The sequence below is a fragment of the Glycine max genome, chromosome 15, assembly GCF_000004515.6.
Source record: "Glycine max cultivar Williams 82 chromosome 15, Glycine_max_v4.0, whole genome shotgun sequence".
NCBI lineage: Eukaryota > Viridiplantae > Streptophyta > Magnoliopsida > Fabales > Fabaceae > Glycine > Glycine max.
The window spans coordinates 51,655,941-51,676,634 of NC_038251.2; the positions used below are offsets into that span (position 1 = coordinate 51,655,941).

General features: G+C 34.9%; 1 protein-coding gene across 2 annotated transcripts; it reads left to right on the top strand.

The window, feature by feature from the left end:
• The first annotated feature begins 2,202 nt into the window (after positions 1–2,202).
• ALDH5F2 (putative succinate-semialdehyde dehydrogenase, mitochondrial) lies at positions 2,203–19,809 on the top strand. Of its 2 annotated transcripts, none has more exons than XM_003545889.5 (20): positions 2,203–2,410; positions 3,035–3,148; positions 3,356–3,455; positions 4,617–4,665; positions 5,282–5,369; positions 5,473–5,583; positions 7,222–7,284; positions 7,403–7,513; positions 8,080–8,145; positions 8,230–8,307; positions 8,395–8,472; positions 11,106–11,172; positions 11,778–11,863; positions 12,140–12,172; positions 12,274–12,306; positions 12,818–12,918; positions 18,233–18,318; positions 18,496–18,602; positions 18,687–18,764; positions 19,498–19,809. In XM_003545889.5, the coding sequence occupies exons 1-20, from the start codon at positions 2,285–2,287 to the stop codon at positions 19,534–19,536; spliced, it is 1,614 nt and encodes a 537-aa protein (XP_003545937.1). In that variant the 5' UTR covers positions 2,203–2,284; the 3' UTR covers positions 19,537–19,809. The 2 variants fall into 2 exon arrangements, with proteins under 2 accessions (XP_003545937.1, XP_006598221.1); XM_006598158.4 differs by lacking the exon at positions 2,203–2,410 and adding an exon at positions 2,500–2,663.
• Positions 19,810–20,694: the final 885 nt, after the last annotated feature.

Below are 20,694 nucleotides of genomic sequence, written 5' to 3' on the forward strand. Positions count from 1 at the left end.
AATTTCTTAATTCAATTAAAACAAACTCTTTTGATTAATCAAAGTTTTCTGAAAAACTTGTCACAAAAAGATTATCAAACCAAGAAAACAATGAAATCAATATCATATGAATGCTATGATCCAAAATTTTTTGACGATAATAAAAAATAGAGATCTAAATGCTATTCTTTTGGGTTATAATGCTAAAATCTCAAGTAAGCTCTCTCGTCTTTATCTTGATCTTTTAAGGCCTCTTGAATATTCTACTATTTATTTCATTTTTTATTAGCCCTTTAAGATCAATTTCATTACCAAGATTGGAATACAAGACTAAGGGTCAGAGAAAGAGAAAATAACACATGATTTGAAAGAACAAGAGTTGAAAGAACAAGAGTTGAAAGAACAAGAGTTGAAATTCTACTAGAGAAAGAACAAGAGTTGAAATTCTATCAACTCACACAAACCCTTGATAACCTAACCAAGATAAAAAAAACAAGAAAGAAATCAAAATTGGATTAAATACACCTTTATGTGTAGATCAATATCTTCAAGTTCTTCTTCAAAGAATGATCAAATCATGATGAACAATGAACAAATCTTGATCAACTTGAATCTACATAAGAAATGCAACGAAAATCCTTTAATTGACTTCTTGAAGTATTTTCTCTAAGATAAAAATGTATCAAGAGTCACTAATGAAAAAAACAAGAGAAGATATTTATAATTTTAATAGACAAAATTGGTTTAATCAATTATCCACCTAGGTAATCGATTAATTTGCTAAAATCTATCTTATTTTGCATTTCCAGAAATGTGGTAATTGATTCCAAGAAATGGTAATCGATTATCTCGTTTTAAACAGAGAACTTCTCATGCTTCTGAGTTTTCTGGAATAATCAATTATCTATATGGTAATTAATTATTTCAACCACATAGAGAATTCCTCAAGTTTTCAGACACATTTAATCAATTAGAATAAATTGTAATTGATTATCTCAAGCTACATAGACTTCCTTCTTCTAAAACTGACATATATATTTGATTACAAAACCAGTAATCGATTAATTCAATGCTTCTAACCAAATTTCAAGTAAAAGATGATTTTGTTACTTGTTCTAACACTTTGTAATGGATTAAAAAAACCTTGTAATTGATTACACAATGTTGAACTTAATGTTTCTAAGAAACTTAGAGATCAATCCACTTGTCTAACATATTTGAATCATGCTAAGCATGGATATAAGAAAACTACAACTATATCAAGCATCATGCATAGTCTAAAAACATAAAATACAAATGTCACATTTATTAAAATTTGTTTGGCATTGTAAAATCATAAAACCAAAACCTTAGGGATAATCTTCAACACTTCAAACTTGAATTAACAAACTCTCCCTTTTTAGTTTTGATCATGTTAAAAAAATGATGAGTATTGATGTTTTTCTTTGTCATTGCATCTGTGAAAGTCTATATATAACTTAGCACAAATAGATCTCCCGTAATAAGTGTGTTTGTGATGGGAAAATGTCTTGACTCTTTTCATGAATGCGCTCACGGTCCTTGATGAATATTAGTAACCGTTTCCAATGAGACAACTTCATACCAATACTATGGTTAGCCAAAAAGGGATGGGTGGGGGGGGGGGATCAACTATAGGGTAGGTATTTGATTAGCCAAATGCCAAGTCCTCAAAATAAGTATGATATGCTTAGCTCTCGTACCTCCTAATTCAGTATAGATGTCCCTTAGATTCCTTGAAGTAAGATCTCGTGTTCGAGTTTTATAGATGAAAAAACGTGATTACTAAATTTTTTTTACTAAAAATGATGAATCATATTTTTTGACGGAAATTAATTATCAATAAAATTAATGGATATTTTACACTAATATTGACCAAAAAAATATAAGGGGAGATTTTTAACTCTAACTCAATTAAGCAGCCTAAACTCATCTAAAATCTTGAGACATTTTTGTTGCATAAAAAAATCACCCAATACTCTTTTTATTCATAAGAGGATAATTTAAAATGTAAAACTTTATTTTGGATTATCTTTTTAAATTAGGAAATGGTGTTGGATGATTTTATTTGGGTAAGGAATCAGCCCAAATGGTCGTAGTGATCCGAATTAACCCCACATTTGTAGCGTTTTTCTCATGAGATTATGCCAATAATCATGCATCCAAATATTATTTATTAATTAAATTACATTATGACATATTGGCACATACACTATAGCTGATTCACTTCATCCAGCGCAAGTAAACAAAAACCACTGCAATTTTTCTATTAGGACGACCACCGCAAATGGCAGCATTGAACCTTTGCCGCATGGCACTTCGATCCTCGAAGCTTCTCTCTCGCCCTTATCATCGTCTTTCTGTTCAGTTGCAGATGCAGATGCAGCCCTCTTCTCCTCCACTCACTCGAAAGGCATGTCCCTTTCTGTCTTCTGAATTTTGCACCGTTTTCATTTTCTGACATACCCATTTCCCCACTGTGTCTAAATGTTTGAATTTTGATTGCAAAGTTTCAATCTTTTCTAATATTACCACGACCCATTTGAGCCTTTTGTGTGTTTGGTGATAGTGTACATGTTTTTCACCCATTTGTTCAAGAGTTTAAGTTTGATGTCGCACGAATTTTGCACTGTCCTTAGAAATCACCCCCTTCACATGAGTTTAAAGTAATGATTTTAAAATTTAATAATTTTCAACTACATAGTCTCTTGGAATTGCTCTTCATATGACTTTTAGAGTAATTATTTTAAAAGTCAACAATTTTTAATTTTATGACAATCCATGATTGAGTGATACTATAAACAACCTTTAATTCTTAGTTAAAAGTGTGGACGACTTGAATGTGATTTCTTTTTAGTATTGTTAATGGTTTGATGTCGAAAATTGACACCTGAATGACCAGTTTGATGTAGTGATCATTAGAGGACCAAGCGAATGACACTTAAGCCTTTCAGGGACTACAAAATGCATGTTTATTATTATTATTTGGGATATTCTTGTTACTTGTGCATGAGTCAGGGGTTTGTTTGAATGGCAGATGAGCATGGATGCACAGAGTGTTGCTTCTCAGCTTAATAGTTCTGGATTGTTGAGGACTCAGGGCCTTATTGGAGGGAAATGGAGTGATGCTTATGATGGCAAAACCATAAAGGTATACATGTTCTTTTTTCTCCTTTTCTTCTTCCAATGATTTTTTAGCAAAGTACAATGGAAGAGGGGCAGCATGCACTTGCTGCTTCATGGTCATTGATGCTGCTGATGATCATAGTCTAAAGATGCAGCTTGTTTTATAACTAGAAATTTCTTTGTTTTAATAATACTGTTGTCTAAGCATCTTATATATTCAATGCCGTGGCAGGTTTATAATCCAGCAACTGGTGAATCTATTGTAGATGTTGCATGCATGGGTGGAAGAGAGACAAATGATGCAATTTCTGCAGCCTATGATGCATATGGATGTAAGAAACTTCCCAGTTTGATGCTGTATCTTATATTTCAGAATGGAAGCAGAAGTGTAGGAGAGGATTAAGATATAATACCATAAATGACTGTATATATGTCTTTGCGTAAGATACTTAGGGGGTGTTTGGAAGAGCCCATAAAGAGCTTATTTCAGCTCTTTATGAAACTTAGGGGGTGTATGAAACTTCCCAGTTTAATGCTATATCCTATATTTCAGAGTAGAAGTAGAAGTACCGGGGAGGATTAAGATATATCTCATAAATGACTGAATATATGCCTTTGCCTAAGATACTTAGAGGGTGTTTGGAAGAGCCTATAAAGAGCTTATGACACTTATAAGCTCTTTTTAGTTTATTTCAATAAGCTTCTTGGTGAAGTTTATCAAAACAAGCTCTTCTTAACTTATTCCAATAAGTTTTATGGTCAAATTTATAACTTAAACTCTCATGTGATAAGAGCTTAATGAATAAGTACTTAATTAAGTTGATCACCCAAACACACCCTTTTGTGTATAATTATTAAATAAGTTGGGTACTGATGTTTCTTTTATAACGTCTAGGATAAATTTGCGTAAGATGCACACATAGTGTGATGGTTATGTTGAATAACAATAACAACTAACAAGTTTGGTGTAAGAAATGAATTATCTCCAGTGACTGGTCATTCTTTTTGTTTTCTTTTCTAGTGGGCTTGCAGACCTGTCAAGAGTGACATCTCTTGCTTCATAACAAAATATTAACTTCTGTTAAACAAAGTTGGGGTGGCTTCCAATTGAAACTGGGTGTAGATGTTAAATACACTATGCATTAAAAGAATTGCTACTTTATAGAGAGTATGGACAGACGACAGAGTTTTAGGTAACATTTGATGAAATTAAATATTAACCCCTCTTTTTTTGTGTTATATGTTTTAGGATGACTTGCATAAAGTGAGGGATTAATATATTTCAATGTTCAGTCTATGCTCTGTGGTGGCTATAATGTAGTTGATTTGTGCTATCGTTTTAATCACACCTTTTCACTCACAATTTCCCTTTGCTGATGGATTAATGTTCATGAGTCCTTTTTGATGCAAAAGATGAATTGACTAAAAAAATCTGTTATTTGTATCTTTGGACTATTCACAGTATTATAATAACTAAAATTTCCTGTGTGTAGCATGGAGCAAAACCACTGCCGCTGAACGAAGCAAATTTCTGAGGAAATGGTATATTTGTTCTCTGGTGATTGACCCACCTTTTTTGAAATACTTGACTTCACTTCTAACATGCATTTGTTTTTAAGTTTTGGGACCATTATGTTGATGTTAATATAAATTTGATTTATTTTAGCCACAAATACAGCTTTATCTAGCATTGTTATTTATTAGTACCACTTTTATGGTGACTACTACTGTAATCAGTACCTCTGGTACTTCTCTATTATATAAATATAATTTATCTTTGCAGATAAAAAAAAAACTTTGTGTCAATTCAATTCATAGAGTTTTTGTACTGTATCACTAAACAGTTTTTGTTCATTTGATATGCAAACCTGTCATCTCCTTGTAATTGCAACTGTTGCTAGTGCTATGTGGAACTCCTATTACATTCATGTGTTGCCAATATTGGACGCTTGCAACTGCAAATTTTAGATGGAAAGGAAGTTAATTAAAGGCGTTAGACAGGTTTAATATAATTGGATCTTTTAATTTATGATGAAATTTATGATGCTGGAAACAAAGGTAGATCAGAAATTTTATAGTTACATCATGGAAGTTGCCTGAATTGTAATTTTCTCATGATAATAGTTACATCCTGTTAATTTTCTCTTCAATTTCCAAGGTATGATTTGCTAATGGTACATAAAGAAGAACTTGCACAGCTTATAACCTTGGAGCAGGGGAAACCTCTTAAAGAGTCTGTTGGTGAGGTACACAATGGGTGAAGAATTATTGTTTCTTTTCTTTCTTATGTATGTTCCCTAGTTGAATTTGGTTATTGGTGCAGTATATATGTAAATGACTATTTTGCAGATAAACTATGGGGCTGGCTTTATTGAGTTTGCAGCTGAGGAGGCAAAACGTATATATGGGGATATAATTCCTGCACCTCTATCTGATCGGCGATTATTTGTTCTAAAGCAGGTAAACTTGGTGTCTTAAATTTTTATTTCAGAAGTTTTCTGGGATAACTTTATACCTAAAGTGCAGGAATTTCATGATGGGATGTCTGTACCTAATGCAATGTACTAAAAGAAGTGGAGTATGGTATTTTTGGCATTAAAAATCATATCAAAGAATTAGTTTTGCATTTTAACATTATTTTTTCCTGGTCTACTGTAATAATTTAAACTATGACTCTTTCCCATCTGATAACTTAAATATATAGCAATGGGTGTACATGAGCTGCATTTCTGCAAGGTGATGAGAATGCCTGTGAAGTTAATTACTCTAATCATACCTCACAAGTATGGTAGTTGTTGATGTTTAATAAGATAGTGGAAACTCAACTCAAACTAATATAAGGGAAAAGAGTGAATCAGAGTAGGCAAAAATAAAAGAATGGTTTGTTTGATTGGCATGTTATCTTGAATCATATTCTTTAATTTATCTTCTTTTGGTGGTCTAAGGATGTTAGTTTTTGATGATTTGAATTGGTTACAACCATGGTCAATATAGCTTTTCATGGAAGGTCAACACATTTTATATGCATTGAAGTTTGGGGTTGCTTTCTTTGTTGCTAACTTGCTATTATTTACAATGACTTGGCAATTGCTTTCTTTGTTACTGCAATTAGTCTAAATTATTAGTTGCTACTTTTGATTTGCTTTTAAAATGCTGTACATCAACTTGGAATATTTTATTTTATTAGCTTCTGGGGCTTGGTAGAACTAAGAAGGGTGAGGCTTATTGGATAATGGGATTCTGCTATCTATGCCACTCTATGGTGTATTTGGCTGATGTGAAATGCCTATATCTTTAAGGATTCTTCTCAGCTTAAATCTGACATGGGACAGAATCATTTTTATGGCTTCTATTTGGTATTTGGGTTATGGTCTCTTTATGGGAGTCTCCTTAACAGATACATAATGGGATTGAGAGCTTTATTGAATTACTGTCTGTATTTATTTCCCTGTTTATTTATTTTCTGGAGAAGAAAAAAAGAACAGTTTGGTTAAGTAGGAAATGGCACTCAACCAGTGTTGTTAAATAGTGGCCATGGCGCCACCATGGCAGAATGGTGTGGTGGTTTTTTTTTGCCAACCACCATATGCAATTTGTGAAGGGATGCCTGCCATGGTGGTGCCATAAGGCACACTGGCGTGTTTATATGGCGGAATTTTGGCCTTCCGTCATCCGCCATCCGCCATTGATATTACTGCACTCAATTGCAATTGAATTTTATTGATGTGAAACATGGCTACTAAATAAAGCCAAAATATTGCAATGTCCAAGTACTGCTGAATTTTTTTATCTGAGATCATATTAAAAGAAATAAGATTTGATTCTAATGAATTGTAGCTACATATTTATATCTTGAGTAATTGGAAAGAATATTCCTTTGAATGTAGAGGAGGCACTTTCCTCAGCAAATGAAAAGTAAATTCCTGTCTTGATATCCAATGATTTAGTCTGTGTGAATGCTGCAAGAAATGATGGTTTCAATTGCCTTTAATATTGAAAGTTCTAGAATATGATTTTACTGATTTTAATATTCAATTTCTTCTTCATAATCCTAATATTTATATACATGGCTCGTATTTATCTCTTTGGGATTTGCAGCCTGTAGGGGTTGTAGGTGCAATTACACCTTGGAACTTTCCCCTTGCTATGATTACTCGAAAGGTATCTTTAGTTTTGAATCTTCACTGTTCTAAATTTACCCATTTTCACTTTTTTAAGTGTTTTTAGGAGTCGGGGAATAACAATCATTTTAGGAGTTATTTGTTTTCTAATATATCAGGTTGGTCCAGCCCTTGCATGTGGCTGTACAGTGGTCATAAAGCCCTCTGAACTTACGCCTCTCACCGCTTTAGCTGCAGCGGAACTCTCCATTCAAGCTGGAATACCACCGGTAGTTTCTTGAACATACTTTTATGACTGCAGCGAAAGTTCATTGCATATTTTTCTGTCGTGATGTTTTGTAATTTAGTAATCAAATTTGTTGAAAATTGTCATTGTAGCATGGCAATTGTACATCAACAGCTTGATTATGATGTTTATAGAAAGTTCATTCTGATATTTTGGTATGTAATCTACTATGTGTTTATGTCAAAACTATATTTGAACATATGCAGTTATTTTGGTTTCTCTGAATGTGTCTTTTAGTAACTTTAATGCTTTACTATAATATTTTGAAACTGTACAATGTACATATTGTACATGTGAAGTAGGTCTTCAGAAGAGAAATACTAAGTTTGCTCCTAATCATCATTTGTTTCTTCCACAATGTTGTGTAAATATTTCAGCAACTATGAACCCAAAGTCTTTAGTTTACCCATCTCTTATGTTGCTACGTGTTTGCAGACCTTTTCTCTGCTTTTTCGTCTTTCATTCTTTTCCCATAAATGAAGCATCCTTTTTTTCCCCCTTCCGGCCCTTCTTTTATGATTTTAATGGTTATGGTATTTAATGACATAGGGTGTCGTGAATGTGGTAATGGGAAATGCTCCTGATATTGGGGACGCTTTACTTGCAAGTCCACAGGTTCTGTGACCATATTATTTTACGAAGCAATTACCTTGTGAATGTAATTGAACATCTGAGAAAGAAATTATCAACCTTATTTAGGTAAGGAAGATCACATTCACAGGCTCGACGGCTGTTGGGAAGAAATTGATGGCTGGTTCAGCTGAAACAGTTAAAAAAGTATGCTTAGATATTGTTGTGAATTTCTTCAAATACAGGATCTATACATCTTGATCTTATATATATATATGCCTTTTGAACTTCCAGGTATCTCTTGAACTCGGCGGCAATGCACCTTGCATAGTTTTTGATGATGCTGACCTGGATGTTGCAGTAAAAGGAACTGTAAGTTAGAAAGGACGAGAATGCATGGTGGCTGTAATGATGTTTTTGTTAAAGATATTGCTTTATATGGATTTCCTGTGTCTGATTTGTTTACAACTTAATCTATGCAGTGCCTAAGACCTTTTGATTATGCCTCTTAACAGTAGTGGATAATTCTTGTATTCTCACTGTGGCCTCAAAATGAATATTAGAAATGCAAGTAATTAATGCTGTATTTTTGTTTCTGGTGTGGCGGGTGAGCCCCAGATAGTTTGTGTTAGATTGAGAAAAAGTTATGGGGTTTCTTCAGCTATGTAGAACTTAAATTGCACAGGGAAAATGCAACTTGGCAGTTGCCCTTGTACTTGGGTAAAAAATAAGCTCTGAACAAAATAACTACTCCATATTTCATAGAGAAACAGAAACCTTGATTGCATGTGTCACCAATTACCTATATGATTATTGGTCTTAACTTGATGACTGGGGATTGCACAGGGAAAATGCAACTTGGCAGTTGCCCTTGTACTTGGGTAAAAAATAAGCTCTGAACAAAATAACTACTCCATATTTCATAGAGAAACAGAAACCTTGATTGCATGTGTCACCAATTACCTATATGATTATTGGTCTTAACTTGATGACTGGGGATTGCTGGGTATTAGAGTAATATACAGAGAGTTGCAGTATTCAACTGCACTCTCAACTAAAGTGAGTTGGTTAGAAGTTAGTTAGGAGTTAGTTAGTTGTTATAACTGACTTTTCTGGTCTATAAATACCAGATTGTACCACACTGTTCAGTGGCTTAATATCATTTTCTTTTCTCTCTGTTAAATTCTCTCTCGCTCTCAAATATCTCTCTTATCTTCTTTATGATTCTGTTAGAATGCTAATATGGTATCAGAGCTTGGTGAGATCTTCCATGGCGTCACAACAGAATGCGATCCTCACTTCTTCCTCTTTTCCTAACTCCATTTCTCACAAATTTGATGATTCAACCTTTATTCTCTGGCATCAACAAGTTGAGCCAGTTAATAAATCCCATCGCCTTCAGCATTTTGTCGTTAATCCACAAATTCCGCTACGATTTCTTTCTAAAGAAGATCGTGAAGCAGGGATTGAAAATCCTTAGTATGAAATGTGGGAGCAACAGGATCAGGTTCTTCTTACGTGGCTGCAATCGACACTTTATACATTGATTCTTTCTTCAAGTCAAGCTTACTAAAACAGGTTCAGATTTGTTTTCTGATCCTACTTTGTATAGGTCAGTGGTGGGTGCTTTGCAGTACTTAACCATCACTAGACCAGAGATAAGCCTTGCTGTAAACAAAGTTTATCAATTTATCCATTTGGACACTCACTGGATGGCAGTAAAGAGGATTCTAAGGCATTTGAAAGGAATAGTTCTTCATGGTCAACATCTAAAGCCTGCTGTTTTAGGACTTCCCTACTCCATTAGGGCTCTTTGTGATGCAGACTGGGCATTTGATGTCGATGATAGGATCTACCTCTTGTGCAGTTGTATATTTTTGTCCTAATCTCATTTCTTGGTGGTCTTGCAAGCAGCAAGTTGTTGTCAGATCAAGTATATGTTAGATTTCTACTTAAAACCAATTAGCACCAACTGAAGTTGTCCAACAAATATATAAGCTGCACCTCAAGAACTGAGGTAGGCGATGTGGAACTTCCTAACACCCCCCTCCACAGATGCTTGCCAATACAGGCGAGCCTACTAGAATAGGCAAGAACTAAGATGAGCTATAGGCTCTGATACCATGTTAGATTTCAACTTAAAACCAATTGGTACTAAGTGAAGTTGCCTAACAGATATATAAGCTGCACTCCAAGAACTGAGGCAGACGATGTGGAACTTCCTAACAGTATAGAGGCAGAGTATAGACGTCTCGCTCAAACTGCTGCAGAAATATCCTGGATCCATACTTTATTGACTGAATTGAGAGTCTCTTTCAGAACTCCTATTGTCTTTTGTGACAATAAAAGTGCTGTTGCCATTGCTCATAATCCAGTACTTCATGCAAGAACAAAGCATATGGAAATTTCTTTGTTCGTGAGAAAGTTCTGACCAAACAGCTAGTTGTTCATCATGTTCCTGCTCTTGATCAGTGGTAGATGCTCTCATCAAGCCTCTTTCTCCGAATATATTTGGTTTTCTAAGAGGCAAACTCAATGTAATTGAGACTCCATCAAAGTGTCAACTACCTTGAGTTTGAGGGGGGGTATTATAGTATTGTAAGAGTTGCAGTCATTCAACTGCCCTCTCTGTATTAGTTACACTAGTTAGTTCTAGTGAGTTAGTTTACCAAGTTAGTGTTAGTTAGTGACAGCTGTTGACAGCTGTCATAACTAACTGTTTAGTCTATAAATACTAAACTATAACCTTGAGTTCAGTGGCTAATAAAATTTCCCTTTCACTTTTCTACAGTTTTTTAGTTCTTTTAAATATCTTCTCTTTAGAATTCTATTTGGGTGGTATGGTAACAACTAACAGAACTGCATAAAATGATAAAAATGGAACAGAAGCTTCCAATTTTTGGGTTAATTGCTAAAATTGAAAGTTAAGGGGTGTGCTGTGATTCTCCCTTCCCCTCTGTTATGATGATATCATTAATCATAACATTTCATTAATTTGGTTGCAGCTTGCAGCAAAGTTCCGTAACAGTGGACAAACATGTGTTTGTGCAAATAGAATTATTGTGCAAGAAGGTTAGAGATGAAAATGACAGTAAAATATCGATTTTATGATTACATTGCATTTATCTGATTTGCCATCTCTTAAAAACTTTATATTTGAATATAGCATGTTTATGGTTCCAAATTTAGGAATACTTTTAGGAGAATTTGATACTTTTGTTGTTTTCTAATAGCTCCTTCTCCTAAATGGACGAGTTTCCGGAATGTGTCACACTCACATTCTAGCTGTTTCCTTAAAGTGCTTTTTTATCAGTATTGCTGATATAATCAAGATGACATTGTGAATCTGAGCAGGATTTTTACATAGCCTTTTGTGACCTTGTCATTTGGCTTATTGGTTGTGACTACTGCAGTGAGTAGTTTCTTATTTAGTTTTGACCTTGTGATATGATATGGTATTTATAGTGTTTTGAAAAAAATATTTCAGAAATGAAAACAGGAGAACACGAGATAAAGAATAAAGAGCATTGAAGTGACATTCTTATATTAGATTTTTCTCTGAAGAGTAGTGTTTGTGTTCGGCTGTTTGAAGTTCACACCAATGTGAAAATGTGCATTTAGATACATTCTTTGTTTAATATTAATTTTTTTTTACTTAACCAAGTTTCTTGGTGAAGGTATATATGAGAAGTTTGCAAATGCTTTACGTGATACTGTTCAGAATATGAAAGTTGGGGATGGTTTCAGTGAAGGTGTGGCACAGGTAGTTATTGGTCTTTGTTTTTTTTTTTTTTTTTTTTAAATTTATGAGTTTCTGTTTTTCTATTGAACCAACTGCCTATGGATATTGTCTATCTTGCATCTCCGTTTTTCCAACTTAATGGGGGTAATATTCATTCATATAGACTTAAGGTATTTTTTGATAAATATTTCCTTTCCAATATTCCCGTTATAATATGTTGTGTGCCATTAGAGTCCTCTCCTAAATTGAGAGAAAATGAGTCATGGTGTAACTGATTTCATATCCATCTCTAAACAGGGTCCTCTAATCAATGAAGCTGCTGTCAAAAAGGTTTGTGTTTCTCTTAGTATTTCATTTTCTTTATGCATTTTTGCAGGGTGTGTTCCAACTAAAAGGAACTTCTTGGTTTGCTTTGCGGTTTTTTCTTACAGGTTGAGTCCTTAATTCATGATGCTACATCAAAGGTTTGTTGCTAATCTCTATTATGACATCCTATTCAATGTCTTGCATTCTAAATAAAGGATCTATGGGAATTGAATAAGCAAAATTTTGATTGTGCAAACTATTTTGCCATCTATGATCCCTTTTGGCATTGCTAATGTTTATTAATAGTGCAATTTTCTGATGCATTTTTTCTACTGCATTGTATGCTTGAGCAACAGCGAGCCTTATTCCACAGGATGGGGTTGGCTACATGGACCAAACTATTCTGTTAACTTTATCAAAACCAAAATTTCAGAAATTTCTTTTATATCAACATCTTTTGTAATGGTTTCTTGACCTTTTCTTCATTCTTCTATTGCTGTGATGTATATACTTGAACAGAGAAACTTACATTTGAAATGATTTTTTGTTTTTTATTCTCTAATGTACATTTTCCTTTATTTTTCTGTTTGGAAAATATAGCAAGATGAATAAGTATGTCTAGTAACAAATAGTAATAGTTCTGACTATTCAAATCCTTTTTATCTGAAGGGGGCAAAAGTAATTCTTGGGGGTAAAAGACATAGCCTTGGATTTACTTTTTATGAACCCACGGTCATCAGTGATGTCAACAGTGATATGCGCATATCAAGGTAAACCTTTTACGATGTTATCTAGTTTTCTGATTTGCGTCTCTCATAAGACTTTTAAGTTTTGACCTGTAACTTTGACATGATAGTTTAATTAATTTCTAGACTAACTGATATTAATAACTATACTGTCTATACTTCACAGCTTGGTTATGTTATATTGCGTTGTAAGTTGGAAGTTGATGCTGCACATTAAATTTGGTGTCCATGCATTATATTAGTGAATTCAAACTTCAAAATACGATTAATATGATTGTTATTGGAAATTCAAAGGTTGTTTTTGAATATGCCCAGCTGCCAATATTGTTATAAATCTAAGTGTAGATATATATATAGAGTGAAAGTGTGTTCTAATATTCTGGAATGAGAGAATACTTTTCATTACATTGATTAACAGAAGTGAACACTATTTATATGAGAGTAGGATGCTTGCAGTGGAAGCCCAGTTGTTTGATACAGCTGTCAACAAGCTTAACAGAATTCAAACAGAATCCTAATGAGCTCTAAAGCACTAAACTAACTACTCTAACATGGATGTTGTGTGCTGTGTTTCTGTTTTTAAATAGTACTAAATGGAAAAGTTGCTAATAAGAGGTGACACCCATGCGAATTATCAGCATAGACATATTGGAATGGGGGTTGTCAGGTCCATATTATAATGGCGATGCTGAAAATTGGAGAAAAGTTTTGTAAGATAATCAGAGATTCAGAATAAGAGAGACTATGTAAAAATTTCCCCCAGCTAGATGCTTGTGAAATATTGACAGCATATTCTGTCACTGTCATTCTTGCATTCCTTAATCAAACTCCAGTCAGTCACCTAGAATCTCTTCCCAATTAACCACCCTTGATTTTGGGGTAATAAACACTTCCTTAATTGTTTTCTAATTCTTGGCAGATCAATTATGGTTTCTCTGTCACTACAGATTAATTTATAGACTGTCTTTTCTGTGTTTTTAAGATAATAAACTGGAGGCAAATTGGGTTATGCATTATTGGAGTGCTGTAAAGGATCTGCAGTTAGTCAACTGCAGTCCTAGGTAGTTAGTTTACCCGAGTTAAGTTTGCTCAGTTAGTTAGAGTTAGTTAGCTGTCCTAACTAACTAGCCTATAAATATAGAACTGTAAGCAGTGAATCTTGTGGTTTATGAAACTAGTTTTCTCCCCTTGATCATTTCTCTGTTATCTTTTCTATTATGGTATCCAGAGCCTAGTTCGATCGAAGTGATCAACAATGGCAGAATCAAACAAATATTTTCCCTCCTCATCTGCATCCCTTTCTTCCTCTTCTGCTTTCCCCAATTCGATTGGTGAAAAGCTTGATGATTCCAATTTTCTGTTATGGCGACAGCAGATTGAACCGGTGATCAAATCACACCGGTTTCAATGTTTTGTTGCAAATCCTGTGATCCCTCTGCGATTCCTCAAGGATGTCCATCGCAAAATTGGAAAAGAAAATCTGGCGTATGAGGTGTGGGAGCAATAGGATCAAGTTCTTCTCACATGACTGCAATCGACGCTCTCAAAGTCGATTTTGTCGTGCTGCTTGGGGATCATACATTCATATCAAGTCTGGGAGAAGATTTGTGAATATTTCAACAAACAAACATGAGTTCAAGCAAGGCAACTGCGCACTGAGTTGCGTTCTACGATGCTGAAGGATAAATCGGTGCGTGTGTTTCTTCTCAAAGTTCAAGAGATCGCTGATTCTCTTGCTTCAGTTGGAAGTCTGATATCTCCTCAAGAGCATATGACTGCTTGAATGTCTTCCCCGCGGTTATAGTTCTGTCATTTCTGTAATTGAAAGCAAGTTTGAGCCGCTTCCAATCACAAAAGTTGAGGCTCTTCTCTTAGCTCATGAAGCTCGACTTCACAAGTTTGATGAGGTTTCAGATTAGGGTTTGGTTGAAAATTCTGATCATACCAATAGTGTTAATGAGAAGCAGTATGTCCATACTTGAAGCAAACTTGACACTGAAAGTTTGCAAAGCGACCACCGTGACCGCGTGCACCACTGTGATTGTATCTACCGCCATGGCCAAAACCACCACGAGGTGCAAAATTTTCCGGTTCTGACTGCTGAAACTTATTTTAAGCAGAATGCGTATCAGCTCCGTACGTATGAGTCAGATTGACAGACGGTGGATCTGGCAACTCATCAAACTTGCGAAGCTGAGCTTCATGAGCTAAGAGAAGCGCCTCAACCTCTGCAATTGGAAGAGGTTCTAATTTACTCTCATTGATAGAGATGACCAAACTGTAACCTCAAGGAAGGCCTTCGATCAAAGCATCCACATTTTCTTGAGGAGAGATCGGACTTCCAACTGAAGCTAGAGTATTCAAGATCTCCTGAACTTTGAGAAGAAAAGCACGCATCGATCGATCCTTCAGCAAGGTGGATTGCAACTCAGAATGCAGTTGCCATGCTTGAGCTCTGGTTTGTTTGTTGAAGTACTTGTGAATCTTGTCCCATACTTGATACGTTTGGATACTTACCAAACATCACAACAAAATCGACTTCGAGAGCGTCAATTGCAGCCACGCGAGAAGGATTTGATCATGTTGCTCCCATATCTCATATGCCGGATTCTCATTTCCGATTTCACGATCAGCATCCGAGAGAAACTGCGGCGGAATCACAGGATTCACGACGAAACATTGAAGCCGGTGTGATTTGATCACCAGATCAATCTGCTGTCGCCACAGCAGAAAATTGGAGTCATCAAGTTTCTCACTAATCGAATTAGGGAATGTGGAAGAGGAGGTAAAGAGATTGTGTGATTCTGTCATTGCTGATCACTTGGATCGAACTAAGCTCTGATACCATAACAAAAAAGATAACAGAAAAATCAGTTTCATTAACCCAATGATTCAATGCTTACAACCCTGTATTTATAGACTAGTTAGTTAGGACCTCTAACTAACTGAGTAACTTACTCTTAACTAACTAAGCAAACCTAACTCATGTTAGACTAACTACCCAGGACTGCAGTAGAGTAACTGCAGGTCCTTTAATATACTCCAATAAGTGGCTAAGGGTTTCCATCAAGTTCAGGGTTTTGACTTCAATGAAACATTTTCTCCAGTCATAAAACCTGTCACTATTAGACTAATCATTACTCTAGCATTAACTCATCATTGGGATCTCTTTCAATTAGATGTCAGCAATGCTTTTCTCAATGGTACTCTTGAAGAATTTGTCTATATGTCACAGCCACCTGGTTTTGAAAACTCAATTGCTCTCTGGTACATAACTAAAGAAGGCTCTTTATGAGCTCAAACAAGCCCCTAGACAGTGGTTTGACAAACTTCAGTCTATTCTTCTGCAGTACAGTTTCACAGCAAGCGTGATCCTTCCTTGTTTGTTTTTAAAGCTCAACATCAAACTGTTCATCTTCTGGTATATGTTGATGACATAATAATTACTGGTAGCTCTTCTGTGCTGATTCAGAAACTCACTTCTAGACTCAATTCCAGCTTTGCTCTTAGCAACTTGGAAAATTGGACTATTTTTTGGGAATTGAGGTCAAAACTCTGCCTGATAACTCTCTTGTTCTCACTCAGAGCAAGTATGTCATAGACCTTCTTCAGAAGACTAAAATGACAGAAGTTCAGCCTATTTCATCACCCATGACAACTACCTGCAAGTTGTCCAAGTCTGGTTCTGACTTATTTTCTGATCCTACCCTTTATAGGTCAATTGTGGGTGTCTTACAGTACACTACGATTACTCGACCAGAAATAAGCTTTGCAGTTAACAAGGTCTGCCAATTCATGTCTAATCCTCTGGACACTCACTGGACAGCAGTCAAGAGAATTCTAAGATAGCTAAAAGGGACCCCCTCTCATGGACTTCAACTTAGACCAGCTATATCAGATCAACCCATTCCTCTTGGAGGTCTTTGAAATGCTGATTGGGCCTCAGATGTTGATGACAGAAGGTCAACATCCGGAGCTGCAGTCTATTTAGGACCCAATCTTATTTCCTGGTGGTCTAGAAAACAACAAGTGGTAGCCAGGTCAAGTACTGAAGCTGAATACTGAAGTTTAGCACAAGTAACAGCAGAGATTTTATGGATTCAAACTATCTTGTCTGAGTTAGGTGTTTCTTTCAAAACACCAGTGGTGTTTTGTGATAACCAAAGTGCTGTAGCACTGGCTCACAATCCGGTGCTTCATACAAAGACAAAACACATGGAAATTGATGTTTTCTTTGTCAGAGAAAGAGTTCTAACTAAGCAGTTGATTGTTCATCATATTCCTGGTCTTGATCAATGGGTTCATGCTTCAACCAAACCCCTCTCTCCAACCAGGTTTCAGTTTCTAAAAGGCAAACTCAATGTGATTGATACTTCTCCCAAGTCTAACCACCTTGAGTTTAAAGGGGGGGTATTGGAGTGTTGTAAAGGATTTGCAGTTATTCAACTGCAGTCTTAGGTAGTTAGTTTACCTGAGTTAAGTTTGCTTAGTTAGTTAGTGTTAGCTGCTCAGTTAGTTAAAGTTAGTTAGCTGTCCTAACTAACTAGTCTATAAATATAGAACTGTAAGCATTGAATCTTTGGGTTAATGAAACTAATTTTCTCCCCTTGATCATTTCTCTGTTATCTTTTCTATTATGCATGTGCTTTTATATACAATAGCAAAAGGATAGGCACTAACATGCTTCTCTATTCACATTTTTTACTTTTTTAAATTTAATTTATTGCGTATGTAATTAATACAGTTTTTTTTGTTATCAATATTAACTGATGTGACAGTTGAGAATTGAAACAAAATAGAGACAATTTGCAGTAACAGTTAAAGGTTATAAAGGTTTTGAAAAAGTGGAGACCAAACATCATAGAGAGGGTGTCAGGAGCTTGAATGGGAGAGTGGGGAGTTGTAAATGAAGCAGTTGAAGGATAAAATTGGAAGTAAAATGTGTAAAACCAAAAAGGCATATTGGCTTTATAATTGTTATAGATGAGGCTAGTCTCTACAAAGTACAAACTGTGTTTGAGTTTGGTAGAAACACAACTATGCAAAACTGTTAAATCTTTTCACCGCATTTTCATTATATCTTCTGTAAAGCTAGTCTTCAACTGTCTTTGCTGATATGAGTATTCAAACCAATGTAGCTTATATAGTTTATAGTGCTGTGTTGCATCCTATATTCTATATTTGAAAAAAAATTGCTATGGATTTATTCCACTTTGCCTTGTTATCATCAAATGGAATTTTGTTGTTAATTTTCACTTGCTAGACTTTTTTCTTTTCTTTCTTTCTTTCTTTCATTCTTGTTTTTTGTTAACTCACCTATATGATTTGTCTTAACTAGAGAGGAAGCATTTGGACCTGTTGCACCCCTTTTGAGATTCAAAACTGAAGAGGATGCTATCAGAATTGCTAACGACACTAATGCAGGTAGTTCTTGTGGCTCTAGTTTCAAGTTTGATTCTTCTTTATACAGCCTTGAAGAATAGTTTTTGCCCTCCCCCCTCCCCCTCCTATACAGCCTATGTTAATAGTTTTGTCATATCTAGTCACTCTTGGTTTAACGTTGTCAAACTTTGGACCATGGATCTACCTGTACATATGAAGGTTTGGGTTCATACATATTTACAAACAGTATCCAACGATCATGGCGTGTTGCTGAGGCTCTAGAATATGGACTTGTGGGTGTTAATGAAGGAGTAATTTCAACTGAGGTACATCTCATTCCTTATTAAATGATATCAAATGACAATGGAATTTTTGTTCATGGGTTTATCTACATGCATGCTTTGATGTAGGTGGCTCCATTCGGTGGTTTTAAACAGTCCGGCCTCGGAAGAGAAGGCTCCAAATATGGGATGGATGAATATTTAGAGGTAAGGACAAATTTAAAGTCTCCAGTTCTGTAATTTTACTTTAGAAACACAAGATTGCTTCATAGTCTGTAGTCATTGGTTATACTTGTGCAACTTTTATAAAACTCATTTTGGTTGTGGTTGAGAGGCTAGAAGAGAAAGGGCATATTTATGAAGAATTTTGAGCGTTGTGGACATGTTGGAGACAGTTTTGAATTGTTGATAGCATTTTTAGGTGTTTTGGGTCAATGTAGATGGATTGATGCTTGGTATATGAAATGATATTATTGTCCTCTGGGTCTAGGATGTTTACAAGAATGATGGTTGCCCAGTAAGATCATTCAACTTTTTCAAATGTAGTTTTGGTGGAGAATTAGAAAGATTCCTTAACTTCCTTTGTTCAATGTGTGAGGAAAAGAGGACAACTTCCTTTTATAGCAGAATGAAATAGTGACATACATCACACATTATCAGCCGAATGCTACGTTTAAAAAATGTCTACAATAAAGTTTCCTATGCTAAAATTTAATTTAATTTAACTTTCCTAATAATACTGTTCAGAGTCAGAGGTGTCTTTGTTATAGTTGGTGTCAGTATTATGTCAAACATGGATGTGCCTTCTTATGGAGTTCTAAATACTTCATGTGACGTTCTACATTGAATAATGCATGCGCGGTCAATTTGTCATTTCATTTTTGATAAATTTTACATTAGAATGTGAACTTGTTGAAGTATATCCCTATTACTTTTTCAGATCAAGTATGTTTGCTTGGGAAACATGCACAAAGCTTGAACAAAGGTATACATGAGGCAGTGGCTAGCTAGAGGGAAAAGTACTTACCTTCAGTGAGTTTGTTGAAGAATATGCATATAGCTGCACACGTGTTGTATACAAATAAGGGCAGGCTTGCAAAGGACCTCCTCATTTTTCTGTTTTTCTTTTTCTTTTCATTTTCATTGCTTTCTTTTTATGGTCTTTTAGAATATTAAAAAAAATGCACTATAGAAGGTACCGCACGAGGTTAACAAAAACTATGAAAATAGCCTTTGACCCTTCTTGGTTTAACGGTGTTTCGTTGGCTACTTAACGTGAAAATTACGTTGAAATGCTACTTAACGTGATTTTAGATAAAATACTTACATGATTGATCTTACGCCGACGAATTAATTATTGATCTAGAATTGATGGAGTTGAAATAACTTTAGATAACTTCTGTATTGAATAAAAAATTATATTGAATTTTATTAACTTGCCTTTAAATAAGAACATCTAAACATAAAATCACTTTATTTCACTTATCCAAATAGGCTAAAAATCCAAATTGGCTCGATTTGGACTAAGGCGTTTGATTGTGTCAAATTTAACCAACTACTTAACACCCGAATCCCTAATTGTTGGACTTTAACTTTACTTTTATTTAAAGATTGTAATTAGGATATTTGGGTTTTCAGTGGGATTTCGAGATATTTTTATAAGATTTGGTCTTTTGGGATGAACGTGTCTATCTCAATTTTGCATCTTTTGAAGTCATTGGTGATTAAGCTTAATGCTATCTTATATTTGAGGATAAACAGTTATAGCATACACTTAAAGTGAAAAAGTAATACTATCACAATTAATAGTGTTGTTTTTAGTACATAATAGAGCCAAAATGTGAGTATCTTTAAAAATTAGTAATAATGGAATGAATTGTGATTATGCAAATCAATCTCAACTGGTTGTGATAAAAACATTAACACCGAGATTTAATATTGACAGTTGACACTCCTTGCTGGTAGGATGATAATGGAGCATGAAGGGTACAAGTAGTAGTCCTCTTATCGGATGAAAATACATCTCTACCCGCATGGATATTTGTTAAGAGAATGTTTGTAAATTTTTATGAATACCTGCAAATATTTATAGGTATTTGTGAACATTTGTCAAACAAATAAAACATTAAACAAAATG